The 22,002-nt window shown below is 36.2% G+C and overlaps 1 protein-coding gene across 1 annotated transcript in view; it reads right to left on the bottom strand.

Annotated features, from left to right (window-relative positions):
* LOC134538513 (dipeptidase 1-like) overlaps nt 1–22,002 on the bottom strand; it is a 326,561-nt gene that overhangs the window by 86,842 nt on the left and 217,717 nt on the right. The window contains exon 5 of the mRNA XM_063379897.1: nt 3,855–3,987. Within this exon, the coding sequence (XP_063235967.1) occupies nt 3,855–3,987 (133 nt within the window). The remainder of the gene's footprint in view (nt 1–3,854; nt 3,988–22,002) is intronic.

Genomic DNA, 22,002 nt, shown 5'->3' with positions numbered 1-22,002 from the left:
CAATGTGCGTAGCGGGACACTTTTTCATGCGTGCAGCCGGCGTTCATCGATTTATTAGACGTTGTCACGTCAAAAAATGCTATACATTAAATGTCTAACCTGGAAATTATGTAGCTTCCGCCAAACGTTCGCAACTTATGACTTCAGCGCATGGATGTGTGTATCTTGAGACCACGTGCGGCTGACGCACGATGTCTTGTATGTTGACGTGATGCTCAGGAAAGTACTGACAGACTGCAGACTGCTCGAGTGTGGAAACAGAACACAGCCCGACATCAGCGAAGTTGTTGGGTTGTCGAGTTTTGAGTGCTGGTCCGAGTTATCCAACTTAATGTCTTTCTCTTTAGAAAGTTTCACCGGAATACATTAATTAGCTTGTACCGTTTTGTCGTGTATTCATGACTTTGTCGGTCATTGAATGACCTCATATAGTTTCTCATTGAAATATATATATATTTTCCCATAAAAAAAAGTTTCATTTTCTAGTTCAAAGTAAAACCACACATTCAAAATTAAAAAAAAGGTTTTCCTCAAATGACATATATTTTTTTCGAATTATTTGCGGTACTTTTTCATTATTTGTTTTTTATTGCATTAATTTCAGTTACCGGCATTTTAGTAACGTAGCCTAAATTCAAAAGTATACAAAATGTATTATTAAAATATTATTAAGAAGCAAAAAAAAATATATAAATAAATAAACTGTTCCCTTTCCGATACTACTAACGTATACTTTCTGCTAAGTAACATTCCAAACTTACTTTTTTGAAAAAAAATCATAAACTATATTTGACGAATCCATTATGAATAACAAAATTGTTTCACGTTTCCTTATAACAATTGCTTAAGAAATGTCATGTATTTGTTCTGAATTTTTAAAGAATAAGGAATAAACGAATTTTTCAAAAAAATGTTACGAAATGTTAAAAATAAAATAAAATGAAATTGTAAAGTTTAAATTAATTAAATGCATCGTTTTGTCCAACAAAATAATGTGGTAAAATGTTATCTACTAGTAAAGTAAGTACCAAGTGTTTAAATGACACTACGGGAGATTTCAAAAAGCGATAGAAGCCTTCTTGTTTAGTGCTAGTTGGTGTTCGCTAATGTCGATAGAGAGCAAGAGGACTCGCTGCTAAAGAGACCCTCGCTGTGATGGGCGACTGCCGGGGGAATGCGACTGTGACAGCCATCCCGACCCCATATCACTCTTCACTTTCATTTTAACGAACAGGGCGCACAACTGGAAGAGGCTCGTATTTCCCTGCCATCAATACGCGTTTTTTTTTTATCGGGGAGAAAATAAAAGCCAAGTAGAATTTTAACTGACGGCAAACACGGAGGTTTTTTTCCCCCCACAAGCCTTTGCCGAAATACCGCGCATTTTATTTTTATTTCCAAGGGTAATAATGTTTATATACTGTCACGCGGTAAGGCCTCCGCGACAATATGTTTGAACAGTTGCTTCTATTTTTTTAAAATTTTTTGAATTAATAAATTCTTTAAAAAAACGTTTCAGTGAATTAATTCTAAACGGTTGTTAGAAAACATTAACAAAAAAATAAATTTTACTGTAATTTAAAAACATTTTATAGGTGGATATTGAGGTATGACAAAAATTAGATTTGTTTAACATTATTTTATATTTTCTTTAACAAGTATTTCGTTATAAAACTTTAAACTATACCATTTTTTATATAATTTTATAAACCAGCTTCTATAAAAAATTTCTTACTTTTTATAAAATTAAATTAATTAATTTTTAATTATTTAAATATAACTATGTTTTCAAATGACAGGTTTTTAAAATAATACTTTCTACAGAAACGTTTAATTCCTTATTTATTGTTATTCCCATGCTATCTATGCTGAGATCATGTTTTCCTTTTCTATCTCTCGTAACGGGAAGGAAATATCACTTTGTAAAACATACAGATTTCGTGAAGTTCAGAGACACAAATGTTTACCATACGTAAATAAAAGAACTCATGCACACCATTAGAAAAAACCAACATTAAATACTGAATTGATATATCCCTAAATCTTACAGTATGACATATTTGTTATAGTTTTTCCAAGATATTTTATGAAACTACAGATTTAGAAGCTAGTGCTCAGGTGAGAAATACAATGAAACACTAATGCTTACTATTGCTTAAATAAGTCAGAAAAGGATAGCCACCACATAGCTAGTAAGTTGAGATGGCCCTTAAAGATAATTGATTTATAGAGATCAGAATACAATATGTCAATTGAGGATACACACTGGTGAAAATTAAAAAAAAAAGCGTTCAAGCAACTAACCATGCATTACGTAACAAAATTTTGGACGTAAATATACGTCATTAATGGAACATTATAGAAAACAATAATATATTGCATGAGCAAGTTCCTGGCAGAAAGTAATTCCGAGTCGGAATAAGCAACTCAGGGCGATATACTGAAGATAGTTGTGGAAGTCAGACATGCGCTGTGACAGAATGTTGACATAAAACATTGTTTTCTTGTGGAAATAATATATTACTTTTGAAACAAATTCTAGAAAGTTATTAATATAAACCAACAGGTAATTAAAATAATGTTAGGCAACTAATCAAGCAGGATGTTAAATTATGCGGTACGATTTATAAACCTGCAATAGTTAACAACTATTTTTTACTTTGTTGAAGTTAATACTTTTAAAAGGTGTAATATTGTATATATATGTAGTATCTCAACATTACAAAATATTATCTTTTAATCAAATCAAATATAATTTAAGATATTATAAATTATAAATAAAATACCCCTAATATCCCCTCTTATTCAAGTTCTTTAAATTTCACCTCAAGTTGTAACATGAGATATATTTAAAAAAAATAAAGAGCTATAAAATCCATTAAAACAATATTGGCAAGATAAATATAAAAGTTATGTAATTATAAATTTATTATAATTAATTTGAAATTCACATTTGTGGTAAAAAACCGGAATGAGTTTGGTTTTTGGTTTGGTTATCGGATGCTGCCATAATAATTTAGTTCTGAATTTTTGCATGGCCATCCGTGTGGGAAACGAGCATAGGGCGAAAAAAATTCGGGAATTTACTGTGGTAATACTAACAAAACTAATAGAATGGATAATAAAAGTAACATCTATACAATTCATTTCAAATAAATATACAAGTTTATCAAATGTTATTAAATAATGTGAGGTATTTATAATAAGGAGAAATTATATACAATTTTTAAGCATAGACTTAACAATAGTATAGAAAAGTCTAGTGTAAATAAGGGTATGAAATAGTTAAAATTATTAACCTATGTGTTTAACAAATTTTAATATTATGCACTTTGGAAATGAAAAACTAAGTGTGATTTTATCAAGGTAAAATATATACATGAACACCCTAAAACAGATGTTTTAAATCAGTTACTTGCTCTATACTAAATATTAAAATGATTTACACGTACAATATTTAAAAACGCCATTCTAAAACAGTATTGTTTTAAAAAAATATTTGAAAAATTTTAATATTCAGTCTATTTATGTAGTAAAAATGTTTAGAATCAATCAAATACTTTTATTTCAATGGTAAGATTATTACGATACTCTATATTGCACGAGATAAGCCATGGGTCTTAGCTAGTTGTTAATAAAAATTGAATAACAATGCAGTTAAATAACTCTAAGATGAAAAAAATTAAACATAGGGCACATGTAAAATTACATAGCAAAAAACATTTACACATATTTCGTTATTTTACTTGTACGCAAGTGTAAAGTGAAAACACTTGTAGGTGTAAAACTACAGTTTCGTCGAAGGAAACTCCTGGGCTATTGAAAACCACACAGTTGTTCGACAAGGTACTCACCCCTGGCAGTGGTGACGAGTGTCATGTGGGCGGGGTACTTCTCGACCAGGCGCCTGATGACGTCTATCTGCTCCAGCGCCAACTGCACGGCATCCAGATGCTGCGTGGAGCAGGGGATGTAGGCCGACCAGAACTGCAACAGGCACCACGCCATGCATGCAAACCCTGCCTCAGGCGTGTCACAGTGTGTCTAGTCTCGAGGTACTTTTCAAACATTACAAATTTAAACTTTATATAGTTTTGTTACGAATGAAATATTATATAATTCTGTTTTTCAATGTAATTTTTTTTCGTTAATATTATTGGATTATTCACAAAAATGTCGGACGGCGTGTGAATTAATTTTATAATTTTATTTGCCAATATATACATGAATTATATATATTTCAGATTTTAGACTTATACGCGTACTGACACCCAATAGCTTATTGTTTCGTTTCATTATAATTTTGCTCTATTAGCAGCAAACAATCAAAGAGTTTTAAAACGATTTTAACACAAATGAGAAATTGTTAATTGTTCACGTTTTGTTTGTGCAGTTAATATTATGATTAGAGTAGCATTATTATATTTATTATCTTGAATTAAAAATTATAGATAAAATAACTATATGTTTCTTCAGAAAAATGTTATTTTGGTTTATAAAATGATTTTTTGAATGCTACAAAATTACGTTTTTCATTATGTTTATTTCATAATAAGCATTTTACTGAAACAATTAATAAATAATATATTTTTTTAAACTTTTATTGAAATATAAAGATGCTATATTATGGTTAAAAATTATTTTGTATTTTTACAGAATACATTGTTTGTATTACATAGACGTAATGAAATTGCTTTCTAGCTACTTTTCTATTTTTTCAAGATATGCATTAATTTTCAGTGATTTTTAATCATATTATTTAAGTCTGAATTTTTTAACGATAAATTATCCAGCTATAAATTAAATATTTACAAATTTAAGTTAAACGAATACACTTATAAATAGTCATAATCGAGGTTTGAGGCTATGGCGATTCTAAATCCACAAACCAAGTATTCAATACTACATAAGAAAGTGCACAAATGCACGCTTGTACATGCAACAGCGACGGCCTGAGCTATGTCCCGCGCTGGCAGGTGGAGCTCGCCTCGCCCCTCGAGAGTGAGTTATAAATATCGTTATCGTCCGCGCGGCTCGGAGGCGGTCCCTGTAATGACGCCATACGTTTGCGCTTCGACCATCTTGCGCCCGCCGCAGCTCCATTTCCCCCGCCGATACCATCAGCGGCCATCCATAAATATGAGCCGGGGGGGGGGGGGGGCGAGGCGACCCCTGACCCCGGCTCTAGGCCACGCCCCCCGGGGAACAAGCGGCCAGTCAGCGCGCTGCTCTGCGCGGTGGTCGCTACGCTCTTAGCAGCGCTTCAAAGGAACTACCGGCCATGTAGTAGGAGTGTGCAAGGGGATGGGGTCAGTGACTGACCGACACCAGGCGTCACGGCGGCCATCTTGGATCACCTTGATATTAACCTTTAACCTTTACCTTTGACATTTGTCGCCATCTTAAAAAGCCACCATATCAAATCGAACCTCGAAATCTACGAACGACGCAATTTCTCGTTACGGTCGCCATCATGAATTCTGAAATCATTTCCGCCATCTTGAATCTGATGTCACGTTACACTATTTTTCCCCTTTCGATTCTGACATCAAGTCCGCCATATTGTTGTCGGCTGCTGGAGGTCGCCAACTTGGATGAATCATGACCACCATCTTGTTTTTTTTCTGCTGTTATTCTGGGGCCCCACCATTTTGGATACCGACATCTCATGTTTATGCTGTTTGTTCCTTGAAAGCACAAACATCATCCTGCCTCATTGCACGCAAGGTCGATGTTCCATTACTGTCCAGTGTTGTTGTGGTCTTTATCGACATATTGAATCTAACCATTTTATACAAAATACATTGGAACCGTGGTGATTCGAACTATGACAGGTCGCACCTCCGAGTAGAAAAAAATACAACTTTGACCACACCGCCATCGAGACATATACCAGGCCGAGAAGTAAATAAGGTATATAAAATTGACACACATATTCGGATTTGTATTTTTTTTTTTAATTTGAAGGAATAATAGCATTACCTGCTTAAGGGCACCACATCATTATTTTCTCCCATAAATGGATACAAAGAGTGCTATTGTCATATATTACAACTCATATCTTCTAAAGTGCGCTGCCGCCATATTAGCTTAATTTTTAACCGGGATATAGTGCAGCAGTATTTAATACCGTGGCGTCTACCATGTTGTAGGCCGTCTCATCCGCCATCTTGAAATTGTGTAAATATTTTAGATTGAGATTCGGTAATAATTTCAAAAAATATAAAACAATCGCTTATGAAAATAAAATTTAATTCGATCGATCACAGTACTTAATTCGATCCTTGTAAAAATGTAATTAAATTAAAATTATAAAAAAAAGAAACTTTCCTGAAAAAACAACAAAATTACAAATATAAAATTTATTATGTAAATTCTAAAGTAAAAAAAATAAAACAAATTACAAGCGTTTCTCGATTACTACAGTCTCCTGAAAAGACGAAGCGACATGCCTTGACATACGTTTTCAGGGCATTTTCATATGAGAGTCAATTAACCAGGCACGTCAAGCTGGCGATTAGACATTTCCAGTTTTTGGTCAGGCTAACACGAGCATTCGGTGGTCGGACACATCCAGTTGGCTAGGCACACCCAGTTAGTGACAGGCACGTCAAATAGGTTGGACAGAAACATCTGGCAGGTTGGCCAGGCACAACTATTATATTGGTCAGAAATGTCCATTTGGGGGTTAAAAACATATAGTCAGTATCGAAAAAATTATAATTTTTCGATACTAGGTCGTCAACATTTTAATCAGGTCATGTCTCATATCAGGCATTTAGACCAAGCATCTCCGAACCACAAAGCCAAAAATGTCATGACTACAGATTTGTCGATGCACATTCGACCAATAAAACACATTTGGAAGCATAGTAAAAAAAGGAAGCACATTTGGATGCACAATAAAAAAAAGATAGAACATGTAGAAACACATTAAAAAGGAAGCAAATTTTGGAAACTTAATCAAAAAAGGAAGTACATTTGGAAGCACAACAAACAAGAAGCACATTTTAGAGTACAAACAAAAAAGGAAGAATATCTATATATATAAAAATGAAACCCGTTTTCCTTGGTCACGGCATCACGCGTGAACGGCTGGACCGATTTCACTAATTTTTTTTTGTTGTGTTTGCTATGGTCAGGAGAAGGTTCTTATGAAAGAAAAAATTAAGAAAATTGTGCGGAAAGTTAGAAAATTTAAGAATAATGAATTCCTATTTCCCTTGGTCACACCATCACGCGTAAATGACTGAACCGATTTCACTAATTCTTTTTTTGTTGTGTTTGTTATTGTCACGAGAAGGTTCTTATGAAAGAAAAAATTTAACGGAAAATTAGAAAATTTAAGAATACTGAACCACCATATATAAAATTATTTCCAAACTAACCCAACACTTTGTACAATATAAATATTTTTAAAGTAACCTTATGACATTCAGCTTTAAGCGTTTACAGTTTCCAGTGCGGCTTGCATTTGCAATGTCAATAAATAAATCGCAAGGGCAGTCGCTAAGTGTATGTGGCATCAACCTAGAAAATCCATGTTTTTCACATGGCCAATTATATGTCGCCTGTTCCCGTGTCGGAAAACCATCAACATTATTTATTTACGCGCCAGAACATAAAACTAAAAATATAGTTTATCAAAAAGCATTAGAGTAGAGAGAAGCAGTGAGGGGTACAGAGACTATTAGTTGATTTATAGAGCGCGCGTGGTATTGAGCTCATTGTTTACTTAAAAATGCAAAGTTGTTCAATAGAAATTTGTAAAACCATTAGTGGAATTATTGAATCCTATGGAATAAACACTATTTTGACAATATATATTTTGTTTTTTATTTAATTAAATTAGTAAGGTCCTTTTCAGTTATAGTGATACCAGGGAATTACGGATTCATTTTTATATGGAGGATATTATAGATTCCAGTTCAAATTGAATAGGTACTCATACCTAAGATAGGTCAGCTATACAAAATAAAGTAGTGCATCATTGCTACGCTAAGGCGGTACGAAGTTCGCCGGGTCAGCTAGTGTGTTATAAAAGGACACACATTTGGAATAAAATTCGACTTGGTAGAATACGATTTAATCAGAGGGATACGATACTACAGAATTGACTACGAGAATTTAACCTAAAGAGTGTGCAATCACACGAAAATTAAATTGGGTAGGATACGGTAGCCAATTTGCAGTAGACTACAATGCCTCCAACTTTATTTGGCTCCAACATCTGCAGCAACATTTGGCTACAAGATTACAAGACTACAAGGCTACGAGGCCATGAAGCATGGAATGGCGTACCCACGAGGAAAGACAGTGGCGTACCCTAGAGGGGGAGCAGATGTGGACTCAAGAAGCGCAGCAGTCACTCACTGACTTATCATAATTAGATTAAAAATACAGAATATCAATATATTTTCATTATTAACTAAAATTTATCTCGTTTATTTTAATAAAATTACATAATTTTATACACATGTTTATATTACTACCATATACGGTATATTTATGCTCATTGCTGACTCACGGACTCTTAAAGCAAAATAGATTTGTATATCTAGGAGTTAACTGTATTATGAATCACAAATATAAGTCTACTCCATAGAGGCGTGTATAAAATATAAAATGGAAAAGTAAAAATAGAGTAACATTTTAAATGTAGTTGCATAAGTAAAAAAGGTCTTATTTATTAAATTAAAGTGTTTCATACATGTATTTTTTAATGGGTGCCTTTGGCACCTTAAGAATAACTATGCTTATATTTACTAAAATGGCTTATATGACGTAAAGTTTAGCACTAAATTAAAAAAAATTGATTTTTTTCCCCTTTTTGTGTATTGAAGTTTACATCAATGGGAATATTTTGATGATATTTAGAATTTTTGCTATACTTATATATTTGAAACATAATTTTATTTAAAAAAAACCCTCGGTATTTATTTTTATATCTATTTTTGTATGTTCGAAAGATTGTTTGGCAAATTATAATTTTTTTTAGCTACGCCATTTTGAATTTTTATATTATGTTCTCCTTTTCTGGACAAGTAATATCGGTAATATATATTTTTTTCCCAATTTTTTTATTATTTCATAAATAAACGGAATGATTTAATTTACAAAATATTTAAAAAAATATTAATCTGTTAATACAAATATAATATATATTATATATACATATAAATATATTATATAAATTGAATATATAAAATTAAAGGGTATGTTAAGTGATTACCGAGGAAAACCACCACCAGCACAGTGGTCTCTGCTTGTCGCGGTATTGCTGACACAATTGTTTTTAAAAAAAATCATGAAACATCCAAGGGCGTCGCCAGCCGATGGCCAGCCGATGGCCTTTGGAGGGGGGGGGGGGGGCAAGTTGTGGGAAAAGTGTGTATTTTTTATGCATTTGGCTACATTTTTTTGAATCTCCAGGGCTCTAGGGGGGGGGGGGGGGCAACTGCCCCCTGCCCCCCCCCCCTGGTGACGCCCTTGGAAACATCCGCGGCGGGTTCGTGTGCTCAACAATCGGGCAGATCCTGGAAGACATCACCCTGTTTGATGAGTCTCTACTACCATCACTCCCCGACCATCATCGTGACTAGAAGGCATTTTCTGCCTATTTCACCAACTGTCTGTGAATCAGTCCTGAACATGTGTGTTTCGGATCTGTTCACAGACAGGGACCAAGTACCGGACCAGGGTACAAGTACCAAGTACCAGGGCACAAGTACCGGGTACTTCTCCAAGGACCAGATCAGTCTCCACGGGCCGGATGACTAAGGCCCCCTGACGTCCCGTCAGCTGTTCCACTTCGCCTGGCAATCTTCAAACTGCCAGCCCTTCAGTTTTTAAAAACCTTTTCGGATTAGCATCCAACCACGACGTTTCTCAGACAAGACATCCAGAAGCTTCCAACGACTCTTTTAACATGTTTATTGTCACGAACGTCATTTGAATTGTGTTGATTGTCTAATAAGGGCAGGCCCAATCTTTTAATAATGCGATCTTAAACCCATGTTGTATATGTTTTCTGTTAATCAACTTATATTACATACTTATAATATATAATGGAAAATAACTAAAAGTAAAATAAAAACAGAGGAACTACTGTCTGGACGAAATCGTTATTTTGCCTGCTGAAACCGAAAGATCCACGAGTTACCACCCAGTCATCAGGAGAGACTGCCGAGGTGGTACAAAGCACTGTGTTGTCCGCTTGTCGCAGTGTCGCAGTGTCGCAGTGTCGCAGTGTCGCAGTGTCGCAGTGTCGCAGTGTCGCAGTGTCGCAGTGTCGCAGTGTCGCAGTGTCGCAGTGTCGCCGGGACACCCCCCAGCAGCTACCACACTGTGTTCTCCTCATGTCGCAGTGTCGCAGTGTCGCAGTGTCACCGGGACACCCCCAGCAGCGGACGGTAATTACCGCGACAGCCCGCCGTGCGACCAGAGGCAGGGAGCCGTGCGCATGAATGCGACAACACATCTCAGCCGGAGCAGGGGAGCAGTGTAGCAGGGGAGCCGTGGCTAAGGGTGGCTAATGGGAGCCTCGCCCGCAAGAGAAAGGAAACTGAGGGCAAAGAGGAAGAGCTGGAGACAGATCGCGCGGGGAAAAAGCGACCCCGCCGAGAGCAGCGGGTATTCATATTCATGCAGATTTGCTGTCAGCCGCGTCTCTCGTGCTGCGCCATTAGACCAGCGGTGGTGAGGGGTCGTGGGGGGGGGGGGGGGGACGAGAGAGTGTGTAAACACATCTCGCCCCGATCCAGAGGACTTACCCGAGCCGCGGTTCAACTCGTCAGAAACTCTGCCGTCTCGCCGCATCAAGCGCCGCCTCGTATCTCGCCGGGACCACACTGCCTCACCCGGAAAGTTTACTCTCATTATCTTCATATGAAGACTTTTACTATACATCTCAAACCTTAACGCTCTTGGATGTAATGTTTCATCTCAAACCTTCGCAAAAGATACGGCCGTACAGTGTTATTCAAACGAAAGGTTTTGAACCATGATCTTTCACAGCTTGAAAATAAATCTGGTTATACACTACGAGACACAACATCAGTGCAAAAAATGCTATCGCTTCTAAATTTCAGGGAAAATCCTTCAGTAAAAAAGTAGTGAGGATAAAATAAAACTCTACCGAGCTCTAGGTCACCGCTTGGGCTGGGGACACGTGTTTTATAAGCTGTTGGATGGGTTTAAGGGTATCGTCATGTTATGTTCTTCAGAGATGTATGCATTTCTAGCAGTGATTCTTCCCACCAATGTTCTGCTGAGGAATTTGTTGAAGTGCAATCTGCTACAGCTTCAGTCGCTCAAGTGAAGACTCACTTATCCTCGGAGTGCCGCTAATCGGCCGTGCGTCTTACTGCTGACGTCAATCCAAACTCCCTCAACGCCATCAGGGCAAGTGTCGATTCAAAAACGTTCATTTTCGGCTGCGTTGCAGAGTCGACACTGGTGCTTCTGCTAGTGCGCGATGGTCCTCAGGCTCTTCTGCTTATTGACTAGAGCACTTCCAATCAACATCCTTTCATTGAGTGAGAGAGTTCAATATATATTATACCATTGTCAGTCGTTTGAGAGCTCCATTCGTCTTTTTAATATGAGCCAAAGAATTAAATCAAAGCAATGTTGAGAACTGGTTAGAGAGTAGTAATGGTTAAGTTCACTTTACACAATTATCTTAGTAAGTATTTTATTAATAAAAATTAACATTTTCTAGTTACAATTTGCATCGAAGAGAAAAATAATACTTACTTTCAAGATATTAATTTGAAAAATTGTGGTTACAATATTGGATGAAATGTTATGTCTGTCAGTGTAATTGCGTATTTAATGTCCATATATATGCGTGTACAAATTTACTTCATAATAATAATTTTTTTTTCAATATTGTCACAAGTTTATGATCCTCACATATTTTGTTTATATTTGACACATTATTTTATCAGATTTATTTCGTTGTTGTTAATTTCTGTTTCGTCACAAAGTGCATACGCAGACCGCTAAAACGTACAGGGGGGAGGGGAGGAGGGAAAACTAGTGGAGAACGAAAATGCGCCGAGGAAAAGAATAGAGAATTTGTGTTCCTCTGTGTTGACTCTGTGTACAAGGACTTGTGTACCAGCTAGTGCGATAAGGAGAACAGTTATAATTGTTAATACATATCTTGTGCAAATTCTAGTGTAGGTATTGTAAACCAACATTAAATAAGTCATAGCAGCTTTAATAGAGATACATTGCGACGTTTTCAAATTAAATTTAATTTAAGGCTACTTAAAATATATATTATTTTCAAATGTATGAAGTTCCTTTCTTTTTTTTTTCTTTACGCCGAGTCTTACACACAAACAAACTTGCTCCATGTGTATTGTCCATTAGCTTTCTTAAATATACAAGCTAGGGTTGGAATGAATGATAACTTAATTGTACCCATGCAATGTATTCGTTAATGCTGATTAGAAACAATGTAACTAGGCAAATTATAATTGGGTTAAAGTGATTTTGGTATTGTAAGCAAGGTATAAAATTCTTTTTTTTTTAAATGTCGTCACCATTCATGAAATCTCAGCACTACTTGAGTTATTTGACGCACGTTATATTGGATAAATAGATGATAGAGGGAAAGGGAAAAGGGATGGAGACAGAGTGAACCAGCACGCGGTGGTCGGTTAGGGCGGGTGTTCACGGGAGGGGGAAGCGGGGGGAAGGCATCACCGCCAAGGAGGTTGTAAAACATCCTCAGGCTCGACATTTTTTCTTCCGAGTGCTGTATCAGTTCAAAAAATATGTTGATGATGTAGCGCTTCATTACGAAGACCGGTGTTACAAGAATAGTGGGCGTTGACGAGCCGGCCGTGTGTGGTTCCTGCTGTGCCGCAAGGCGGAGCCACGGAGCCACGGAGCCACGGAGCCACGGAGCCACAGAGCCACAGAGCCACGGAGCCACGGAGCCACGGAGCCACGGAGCCACGGAACCACGGAGCCACGGAGCCACGGAGCCACGGAGCCACGGAGCCACGGAGCCACGGAGCCACGGAGCCACGGAGCCACGGAGCCACGGAGCCACGGAGCCACAGAGCCACAGAGCCACAGAGCCACGGAGCCACGGAGCCACGGAGCCACGGAGCCACGGAACCACGGAGCCACGGAGCCACGGAGCCACGGAGCCACGGAGCCACGGAGCCACGGAGCCACGGAGCCACGGAGCCACAGAGCCACAGAGCCACAGAGCCACAGAGCAGCTCGCGTCTCCCCGGATGCAGGAGCCGGTCTCGCCTGGACGTCAGGCAGCCCGCACGCCAGCCCCTGAGAGGGCGATAAACCCGCGCTACACGCCCGCCCCGGGCAGACGCCTGTCTCTCCTCGTGTCCCTTATCAGCAGCGCCGGTCCTGTTGGGGGGGGGGGGGGGGGGAGGCTGCCCGCTCCCCTTGCGTCCAGTATGCTTCTCCCGCCCGCCTTAAGGGGGCGCCTTCCTTTCATACTCACGTCTGTAACAGATCAGCTCGCAGATTTCTCAAGTCGCATTTCTTCAGGTGCGTTATAAAAAAAAATGAGAAGTGAATTTTTTACTATGCGCGCGCAACATTCAACAAAAAATTAACAGTGGGGAAAAAAGGCTACTCACAAATACATAATATGATGTATGTGATTTTTAAATAATATACTTTAGTGATTGGTATTAATTCTAGTCCATATAATTAACACATTTATTTATTTGTGAATTTCAGTGTTATTAAAAGTGTTCGTAAACGTTTTTAATTTTATTTTTATGTGTGTGGTTATGTTACCGTATGTATAGATTGTTTGCATTATAAATTATAACATTATTATTTTATAAATAACTAAAGTTAATAAACTGGTATAAATATCCTGAATTTATATTGATATTCCTTGTCAAATTAATTCAATTCAATTATTTTACTAAATTAAATATTCAATTTTACACATGTACTTATAACAACATTAAGTAATGGGTACTTATTAAAAATTTTAATTTGTTGAATTTTTTATTTAAATAAGTTTATTAAATATCACTCCAGTTCTTTTATTATTTTATAACTATTAATTATTTGTATGCCAAATTAAAGTTGATTTTTATTACAAAAGTAAGCAACTTCTATCACGCTTACATAAGTGTAAGAACTCATTTATATTAATGTGTTAATTTTTATGAAATTACTAGCTGACCCGGCAGACTCCGTACTGCCTAATTAAATTGCAATAAAGTCCTGTCAAAATGATTTGTAATGTGACATTTTTTTGTTCCTACATATTTTATAGTTGGGGCAAAAAATTCTCCTGAACAGAACCGTCACTCTGGTGATAGGGTGTTGTGAATAAGAAATATAATAAATAAAACATATAAATAAAAAGATAAATAAAATTAAGTAATCTATTTATTGTTAATCATGTGAAACATAATAATTTTTATTTTCATTGTAGTGCATGATTAGATCGGTAATTAGCTTGGTTTGTAGCATTTCGGGTTCTTCTACCTAAATTGATTCGTCTAATAGGAGGCATATCTATATTATAGATTATTTTGTCACATGCAATAATTAGCGATCATAGGTAAATAAACACTGCATAAAACACTATATAGGTAAGAATTTGTTTCGTGTATAAGTTGACAAAAACAAACTCATTAGGGTAGGTAACCTAAAATCCAAGAAAAAAAGCACTGACATTGACAGTTTGTTGTTGTTTCAACTTTTTTTTTAAATTTAATATGACTTGGAGTCAAATCCTTCAATCCGTATTTAAAATAGGGAAAAGAAATAATAAAAACTTAAACTTATGAAATACTTTTGGTAACGCTGGTTTTGTTTGACTGATGTAATGACTTGAAAACTGATGCATTTTAAAGTAAAACAAATGAAATAATATCGCGAAGCCGACCAAATTGAACTATTCGATTTAGGTTTTTTTTTTGTTTATCTGTGCTCCAACGCACACTGTTTTGATATATATGATTGAACGTTGTACAGAGGTAATAAAGTGAAAATTGACTCTTTGACGTTAGGAACATACCTACATTGTTTAAACAACAATGAGTGCTCGTTTTAGTTAGAAAACGTTTGTATGGGAAAAAGAAAAGGGCTGGTTTTAGGGTTTTTCCGGCAATTATTCGAATTTTTCTCGCCGTAAAAAATTTTTTTGAACTTCAACGAACATTTAAAAAAAAAATTGGCCAAATTGGTCCAGGCATTGTTGAGTTATGCTCTTACCAACACATTTTGCGATTAATTTTTATATTATAGAAGATACATAGAAACGTAGGGACCTTGTTGCTTAATCAGCTGCTAAATTTAATTTTTTTTATTATATTTGTGTTGTACAACCAGCAGAATCAAATGGATTATAGAACTTAACTTTTTAGGTTTAACGGAATTCTACTAGCTACTGAATTATATGGATTGCATTTTTATTACAAAAAACTTATGTTATTTAGCTTGGCCTTCAAAATCTCGCAAATTTGAGAGTTTTAAAATGCCATCTATAATAAAATAAATTATTCTGAATGAATTTTCAACAATTTATAGAAGTAGCCAGTAGCTTATTTTGTTAAACCAAAGAGGTTTTATACCGGTTTTCCAGTTGATTCTCCTTATTTATACTGCCCAAGAACAATAAAAAAATTACTCTGGCAATTAATTATGGAAATAATTATGTGGTGTACATATTTTTAATTTCGTAAAAGTTGAACCTTTGAGAAAGTCTGCATGGCTGTGTGTGCCTGACCACCAAATAGACATTCCTGGCCAACCTACTAGTTGTGCCTGGCCAGCCTGCAGAATGTGCCTGTCCAACCTATCTGACGTGCCTGGGGGTGTCCAGCCCACAACAGGATGTGCCGGGCCAACATCTGGTCGTGTTATCCTGACCACAAACTGTAAGTGCCTAATTAATAAATGGACGTGCCTTGCCAACAACTGTATGTGCCTTGCCAACAACAGGATGTGCCTTGCCAACAACAGGATGTGCCTTGCCAACAACAGGATGTGCCTTGCCAATAACAGGATGTGCCTTGCCAACAACAGGATGTGCCTTGCCAACAACAGGATGTGCCTTGCCAACAACAGGATGTGCCTTGCCAACAACAGGATGTACCTTGCCAAAAAACAGGATGTACCTTGCCATAAAACAGGATGTACCTTGCCAAAAACAGGATGTACCTTGCCAAAAACAGGATGTGCCTTGCCAAAAACAGGATGTACCTAGCCAAAAACAGGATGTGCCTTGCCAACAGGATGTGCCTTGCCACCTACTGAACGTGCGTGTGTGGTCAACCTATCTGACGTTCCTAGACAACTGACTGGATGTGGCTAGCCACTGATTGGTTGTACATGGCCAATGATTAAACGTGTCTGGTTAATCGACTGCTATGTATAATGGTCCTGTAAATGTATCTCAAAGTATGAAAAGGACTAGCTTCACCTCCTAAGAATACTATTCAAATCGATAAACGCTAGTAATTTCCTTGTTTGGTACCGTAGAAATTGTGTAATAATATTTTTATCTCTAATTTTGTTGCATTCATTTATTTTGAACCTGTTAATCGTCAAGTTAATTTTTTTAATACACCAAAGTTCAAAAAAAAAAGGGCAGGAATCGATCAAGTAAATATACTATTATAACAAGCGATTTTATTTAATGAATTTTGTGATTTTTCCTGAATTTCAAAGTTAATAATTACGAATTTTCAAAATGGCGGCCAAGATGGCATCGACAGCTTAATGGCGGTTGGTGGATGACTAATTTAAGCTGCTTTTAGGACTATTCACCGTATTTGTATATTAATATTGACGTAACATTTAAATTTTGACATCGATCAGTTATCGAACTAAGGACACGAATAGATATAATCAAACAGTATATAAATGAGCGATAAATTTTTTAAATTTTGAAATTGTTCCCGAATTTCTAGCTAAATAATTTCTAATTTCCAAGATGGTGACTGAAACGACTGATAAGATGGCGGATGTCATTACAATTGACTGTATGGTGATACTGCACTCTAGCGGGTTAAAATAAACTAATATTGTGGTAAAGCACTCTGGCAGACGATTTAACCTAGCGTTCCTGGTAGCAAGAACTGCAAATATAGATGGCTACTTCCAGCAGACTAAAACAAGATGGTGACTATTATGTCATAATTCAAGATGGCGGCCTCCAGCAGACGAAATCAAGATGTGACTGTCATAATTAGAGACCGGAAAAATTCGCGGATTCAATGACCTCTAGGATAGCCTCCATTACACCTCTGCATTTCTCAAGCAAACACGCATGTACATTGGGTGCTAACTTGTGAGGCGTCTCCACTAGGTAGCTTGTGATTCGATGCTCCTTCGGTCGGTAGTCTCTCATTTGGCCCAGAGAGCTTCAGTTAAACTGCGAGCCAATAGCAGAACCAGCAGAATTGTGCACATGTTTGAATTTCAGCCTATCACAAAATTAATCCGCGAATTTTTCCGTTCTCTAGTCATAATCCTAGATGGTGGCTTCCAGCACAAGAAAACAAGATGGAGGACGTGACGTTATACTAACTGCCGTATTATATACATTGATATTAGTGGTGGGCGGTCAGTCTGTCAGTGGCCTCAGTGGAGGAACGATCCGTCTCAGTTTGTATTTAGTCCTGCGAGCTCGTTGACTTTAGTGCGCTTTTAATCTAAATTAAATTTAAATTTAATCTATTAATTTTTAATTTAATTAAAATTATTTGGATAGTAATTACGGATTTTTAAGATGGTGGAAATGACGTAATAATTTCAAAATAGCGGAACGTTTTAAAATTTTAATTAATTTCTTTATTAGTTACAAACCTTTTTTTACAATTTTTCAGATTAAAATTACAAAATTTCAAGATGGCAGCCATAATAAAATTGAAAATATGTCACAATTCAAAATGGTGGCTTTGACATCCTAATGGTTGATTCAAATGTCCTCAGAAGTTTATTGGAGGCTTGTTAGTGAGGAATTAAAGCCTCTTTGAAGACATTATTTTTAAAAGTAAACTTTTTCGGGCTTTTTAAATTCCAAATTTATGAAATTTTTAATGGTTGTCCCCCTCAAAAATGGAATTGTAGTTTTCTTTGTTGAGATTTTAGGTGGTATGTTTTCTTAAAAATTGATTTCTTGGCGAATTTTTGCGAATGTTTGGCCAATTTATGCCAATTCTTTAAAAAATTTGGGCAATTTCTCATAAAAACGCATATATTTTTATTTCTTTTAATTGGTTTCATTTATTTTGAAATTAAAATGTTTTATTTCTTCTTGTATGTTTCAATTTAATTCGTTCAAGTAATTTCATCTTTTTTTTAATTTTTTTAATTTTAATGTTTAAAATAAGGACCGTTTGGATTGAACCGATTTGACAAAGGTAAAGGTCACGGTCATCAAGACGTATGTTCCAAGGCAGCAGACACCGCCACAACACAACACTCCAACCCCAGTCCTCGGTCATACATTAATATATTACTTATAGCCAAACAAATAAAACCACCAACTTAATGGCACATAAATGTTTATTTACTTTATAGTAAGAATATTTCTTGTTGGATTGACACTGCATAGTCAAAATACGTACATTTAAACAATGGTTTATAATTAATTGCCACTACCTACTTAAGAAACCTTTTTAAAATTATAATAATATTATTGTCGTAATTTAATAAGTTTCTGACATAACATTAAATTTAACTTAATGAAAGACGTAACTTTGAAAAAATTTACTACCCCCTGTGTTTAAAATTTTTCGGCTCTGTTTAACCATCGTTATCCTACTAATATTATAAACGCGAAAGTTTGTAAGTATGGATGTTTGTTACTCTTTCACGTAAAAACTACGGAATGGATTTTAATGAAACTTTACAATAATATAGCTTATACATCAGAAAAACACAAAGGCTACATATTAATATGAAAGTACATCCTTAAGGTAGTGAAAAAGTGAAAATATCATTTTATAACTGAAAAAATCATAGGTCATAGACATACAAATAGTGAGTGAGTGTCATTTCTCGATCATACACATAGTAAGGTCTGAAAATTAATATTTTTCTCCTTGGTGAGACCAGTCCGCTTAGTGGAGCTCGCAGCGGCTAGCAAAATAAAGGCGCTAATAACAGTTTGGTTCTTAACTTCGTCAATAGATAGAGTGCCTTGAATTTTAAACGCACCTTCGTTCGATGCGTTTGTCATGCCTTTAATTTTTCGTTTGTTTGTGCCGTATGCATTCCTATACCATTTATCCGATTACGATTAAATTTTTGTGTGTTGTTATGCGGATGCCCATGAAATTTTCTGAGACGGTATAACTATTTTGCAATAGTTGGAGCACGAATCGTTTCAAAAAAAATGTGTTTATTTCATATTATATAGCGGCACTTCGTCTGTTTTTGTTGTCTAAGTGCGCACTAATGAGACAATTTATTTAAATATAAAAGAGAGACAAAGATAGAGTGATATATATACAGAGTGATATTGAGAGAGACAGAGAGATAAGCTGAGATACAGCGAGGTATACAGAATGAAATGGGTTAGATAAAGAGATATATAGATGTATAGCACTATATAAAGATTTATATATAGAAGAGATGGAGATAGTGGGAGGTAAGTTATATATGTATATATGTAGATATAAAGAGATAAATATAGATAGAGAGTTACATATATATATGTGACTAGATATATATATATATATATATAGATATATGGATGGATGATTTGTATATGTGTAACTACTTTAAACATATTATAAAACAAAACTGAATGAGGCATTGCAATGCATGCTGAGCATTAGCTAGATAATGCAATCATTTCAATATTTGTAATCTCTTATTTTTCAGTTTTTTTCTATAGTGCTTTATAAAGTCTAGATTACATACAGACCACCAATTTTTAGATATATACAGGTAAATAACTATACACTGGCAGAACAACAGTAGTATACAAATGGGCGTCCGAGATCTGGGTTCTGGGTGTGGTGTCTGTGGTGGTGTCCGCCATATTGGATAGTGACGTCACGGCGACCATCTTGGATGAGTGTAACGGGACATAGCGCAACGGGACAAGTTTGACCTGGAATTTGATCCTCAAAAATCGCCAAAAATGACCAAAATTGGGCAAAAATTGCCTAAAATTCCTCAAAAATCGTCCAAATTTCAATTTTTTTGAAAAAAATTTCCGCCAAAAAAATCTCAAATAATTCCACAATTCAAAAATTCGGATTTCGAAAATCCTCAAAAGTCGTTTTGCCCTAGAAAGAACCCAAATTCCTAAAAGAGGCTTAAGCATCCTTGTGTACAGCCTCCGATAAGCCTCTGACGTCATCTAGGATTATGACCGCCATCTTGGATGGTTGTGACCTTGACCTTTGACCTTGACCTTGACCCCGGCAACCATTTTGGACCAGCCATCTTGGATCCGCCATCTTGGATGACGTCATTGTGTTCTCGAAAATTCCGGCATTGTGTTTTCCGCCATATTGGACGATGACGTCACCGTTGCAATTTACGTTACGGCCGCCATCTTTAACTTTTTTATTTATTATCCGAATTTAATGAAATTTTTTTTAAATTATAAAAAAATTTAAATAATAAAATTTTAATAAAAAAATTAAAAAATCATACATTAACGACACGGAGCTCGGAGTCCTCGGTTCGAACCCGTCGAGTACAAAAAAAAATTAAAAATGGCGACCTATCCTTCCCCCTAGGTGGGTGCTAGCAGACTGACTCCCACCACTTTTCTTAAAGCATATATATCGTCACCTAGTATGACGTCATGTCCGCCATCTTGTCTTCGTTGCTGGAGACCACCATCTTGTTTTCGTCGGCGAGAGTGCGCTGACGCCATGTTAGTTTAGTTCTTATCCGCTAGAGTGCAGTAATCATTTAGTACTGTGACACCCACCATCTTGAAATTTGGCCGCCATCTTGAAAATCCGTAATTATTTAGCTAGAAATTCGGGAAAAGTTCCAAAATTCATTAAATAAATCACTCATTAACTTACATATTGATTCGATGGATTCCCGTCTTTAGTTCGATACCCGATCGATGCAATAATGTTTGATTTTATGTAAAAAATAATCATTTCAATATACCATGTTCAACATTCGTAAAGAGTCTCTAAATCCTCTACGGCCATCATCCTATCAGACATCAAGACCAACATATTGGTAATTCGTAATTGTAATGATAGAGATTCGGGAAAAAGTTCAAAATTCATTAAATAAATTTGTAATCCATATAATGATTGATTGGATCGACTTAGGTCCTTGGTTCGATCCCTGGCCGATACAAAACAACTTTAATTTAAAAAAATACTAAAAAAGTGTTAGGTTTGAGAAAATAAAAACACCACAAGTTCTTTTAAAAAAATTTTATTACATAAATTCAATACACTACTACAAGTACAAAAAAAAACACTGACAAATTACTAAAGCCTTTTGGATTCCTCGATTCAAACAGTCTTCTTATTGTACGGACTAAGCCTTTTACATGACTTTAAATGTCTATCCGATCCGGTCATCACCGCAGCCAGAGACGGACTGAAGTTCATATCACTTATATAGTCTCATTAGCCGGTACAACACATGAGTCAAATCAATAACCATGTTCATTATACGTCTCGGAGCATTTTTTATAATGACGATGTAAGCTATCGAGACGTGAAATTTGTTTATTGCACTTATTGCACTGAAATTGTATTCTTTGAACATTATAAGAACAACCGCTTCTTTCATGTCTGCGAGCATTTGAGGTGATAGTAAATGATACACCACAGTATTTGCACTGATGCGAAGTACGCTCTTCATTAATTGAAGTATTCAATGCTGATGAAACTTCAGCTAATGGTGGAACAGCACATATCGAAGTCTCTTCCAGTGTTGTCAGAGGCGTTGCCAACGGGATCTGCTCCAACATCGTCGGCGCCGACGTCATGGTTCCCGTAGTCGATGGTACATCCTCCATCGAGTACGACGTTAAAGTCG

Source organism: Bacillus rossius, chromosome 13, assembly GCF_032445375.1.
Source record: "Bacillus rossius redtenbacheri isolate Brsri chromosome 13, Brsri_v3, whole genome shotgun sequence".
NCBI classification, from domain to species: Eukaryota; Metazoa; Arthropoda; class Insecta; order Phasmatodea; family Bacillidae; genus Bacillus; species Bacillus rossius.
The sequence above is the reverse complement of the archived record's forward strand: the minus strand, read 5'-3'. Positions and strand labels throughout refer to the sequence as shown.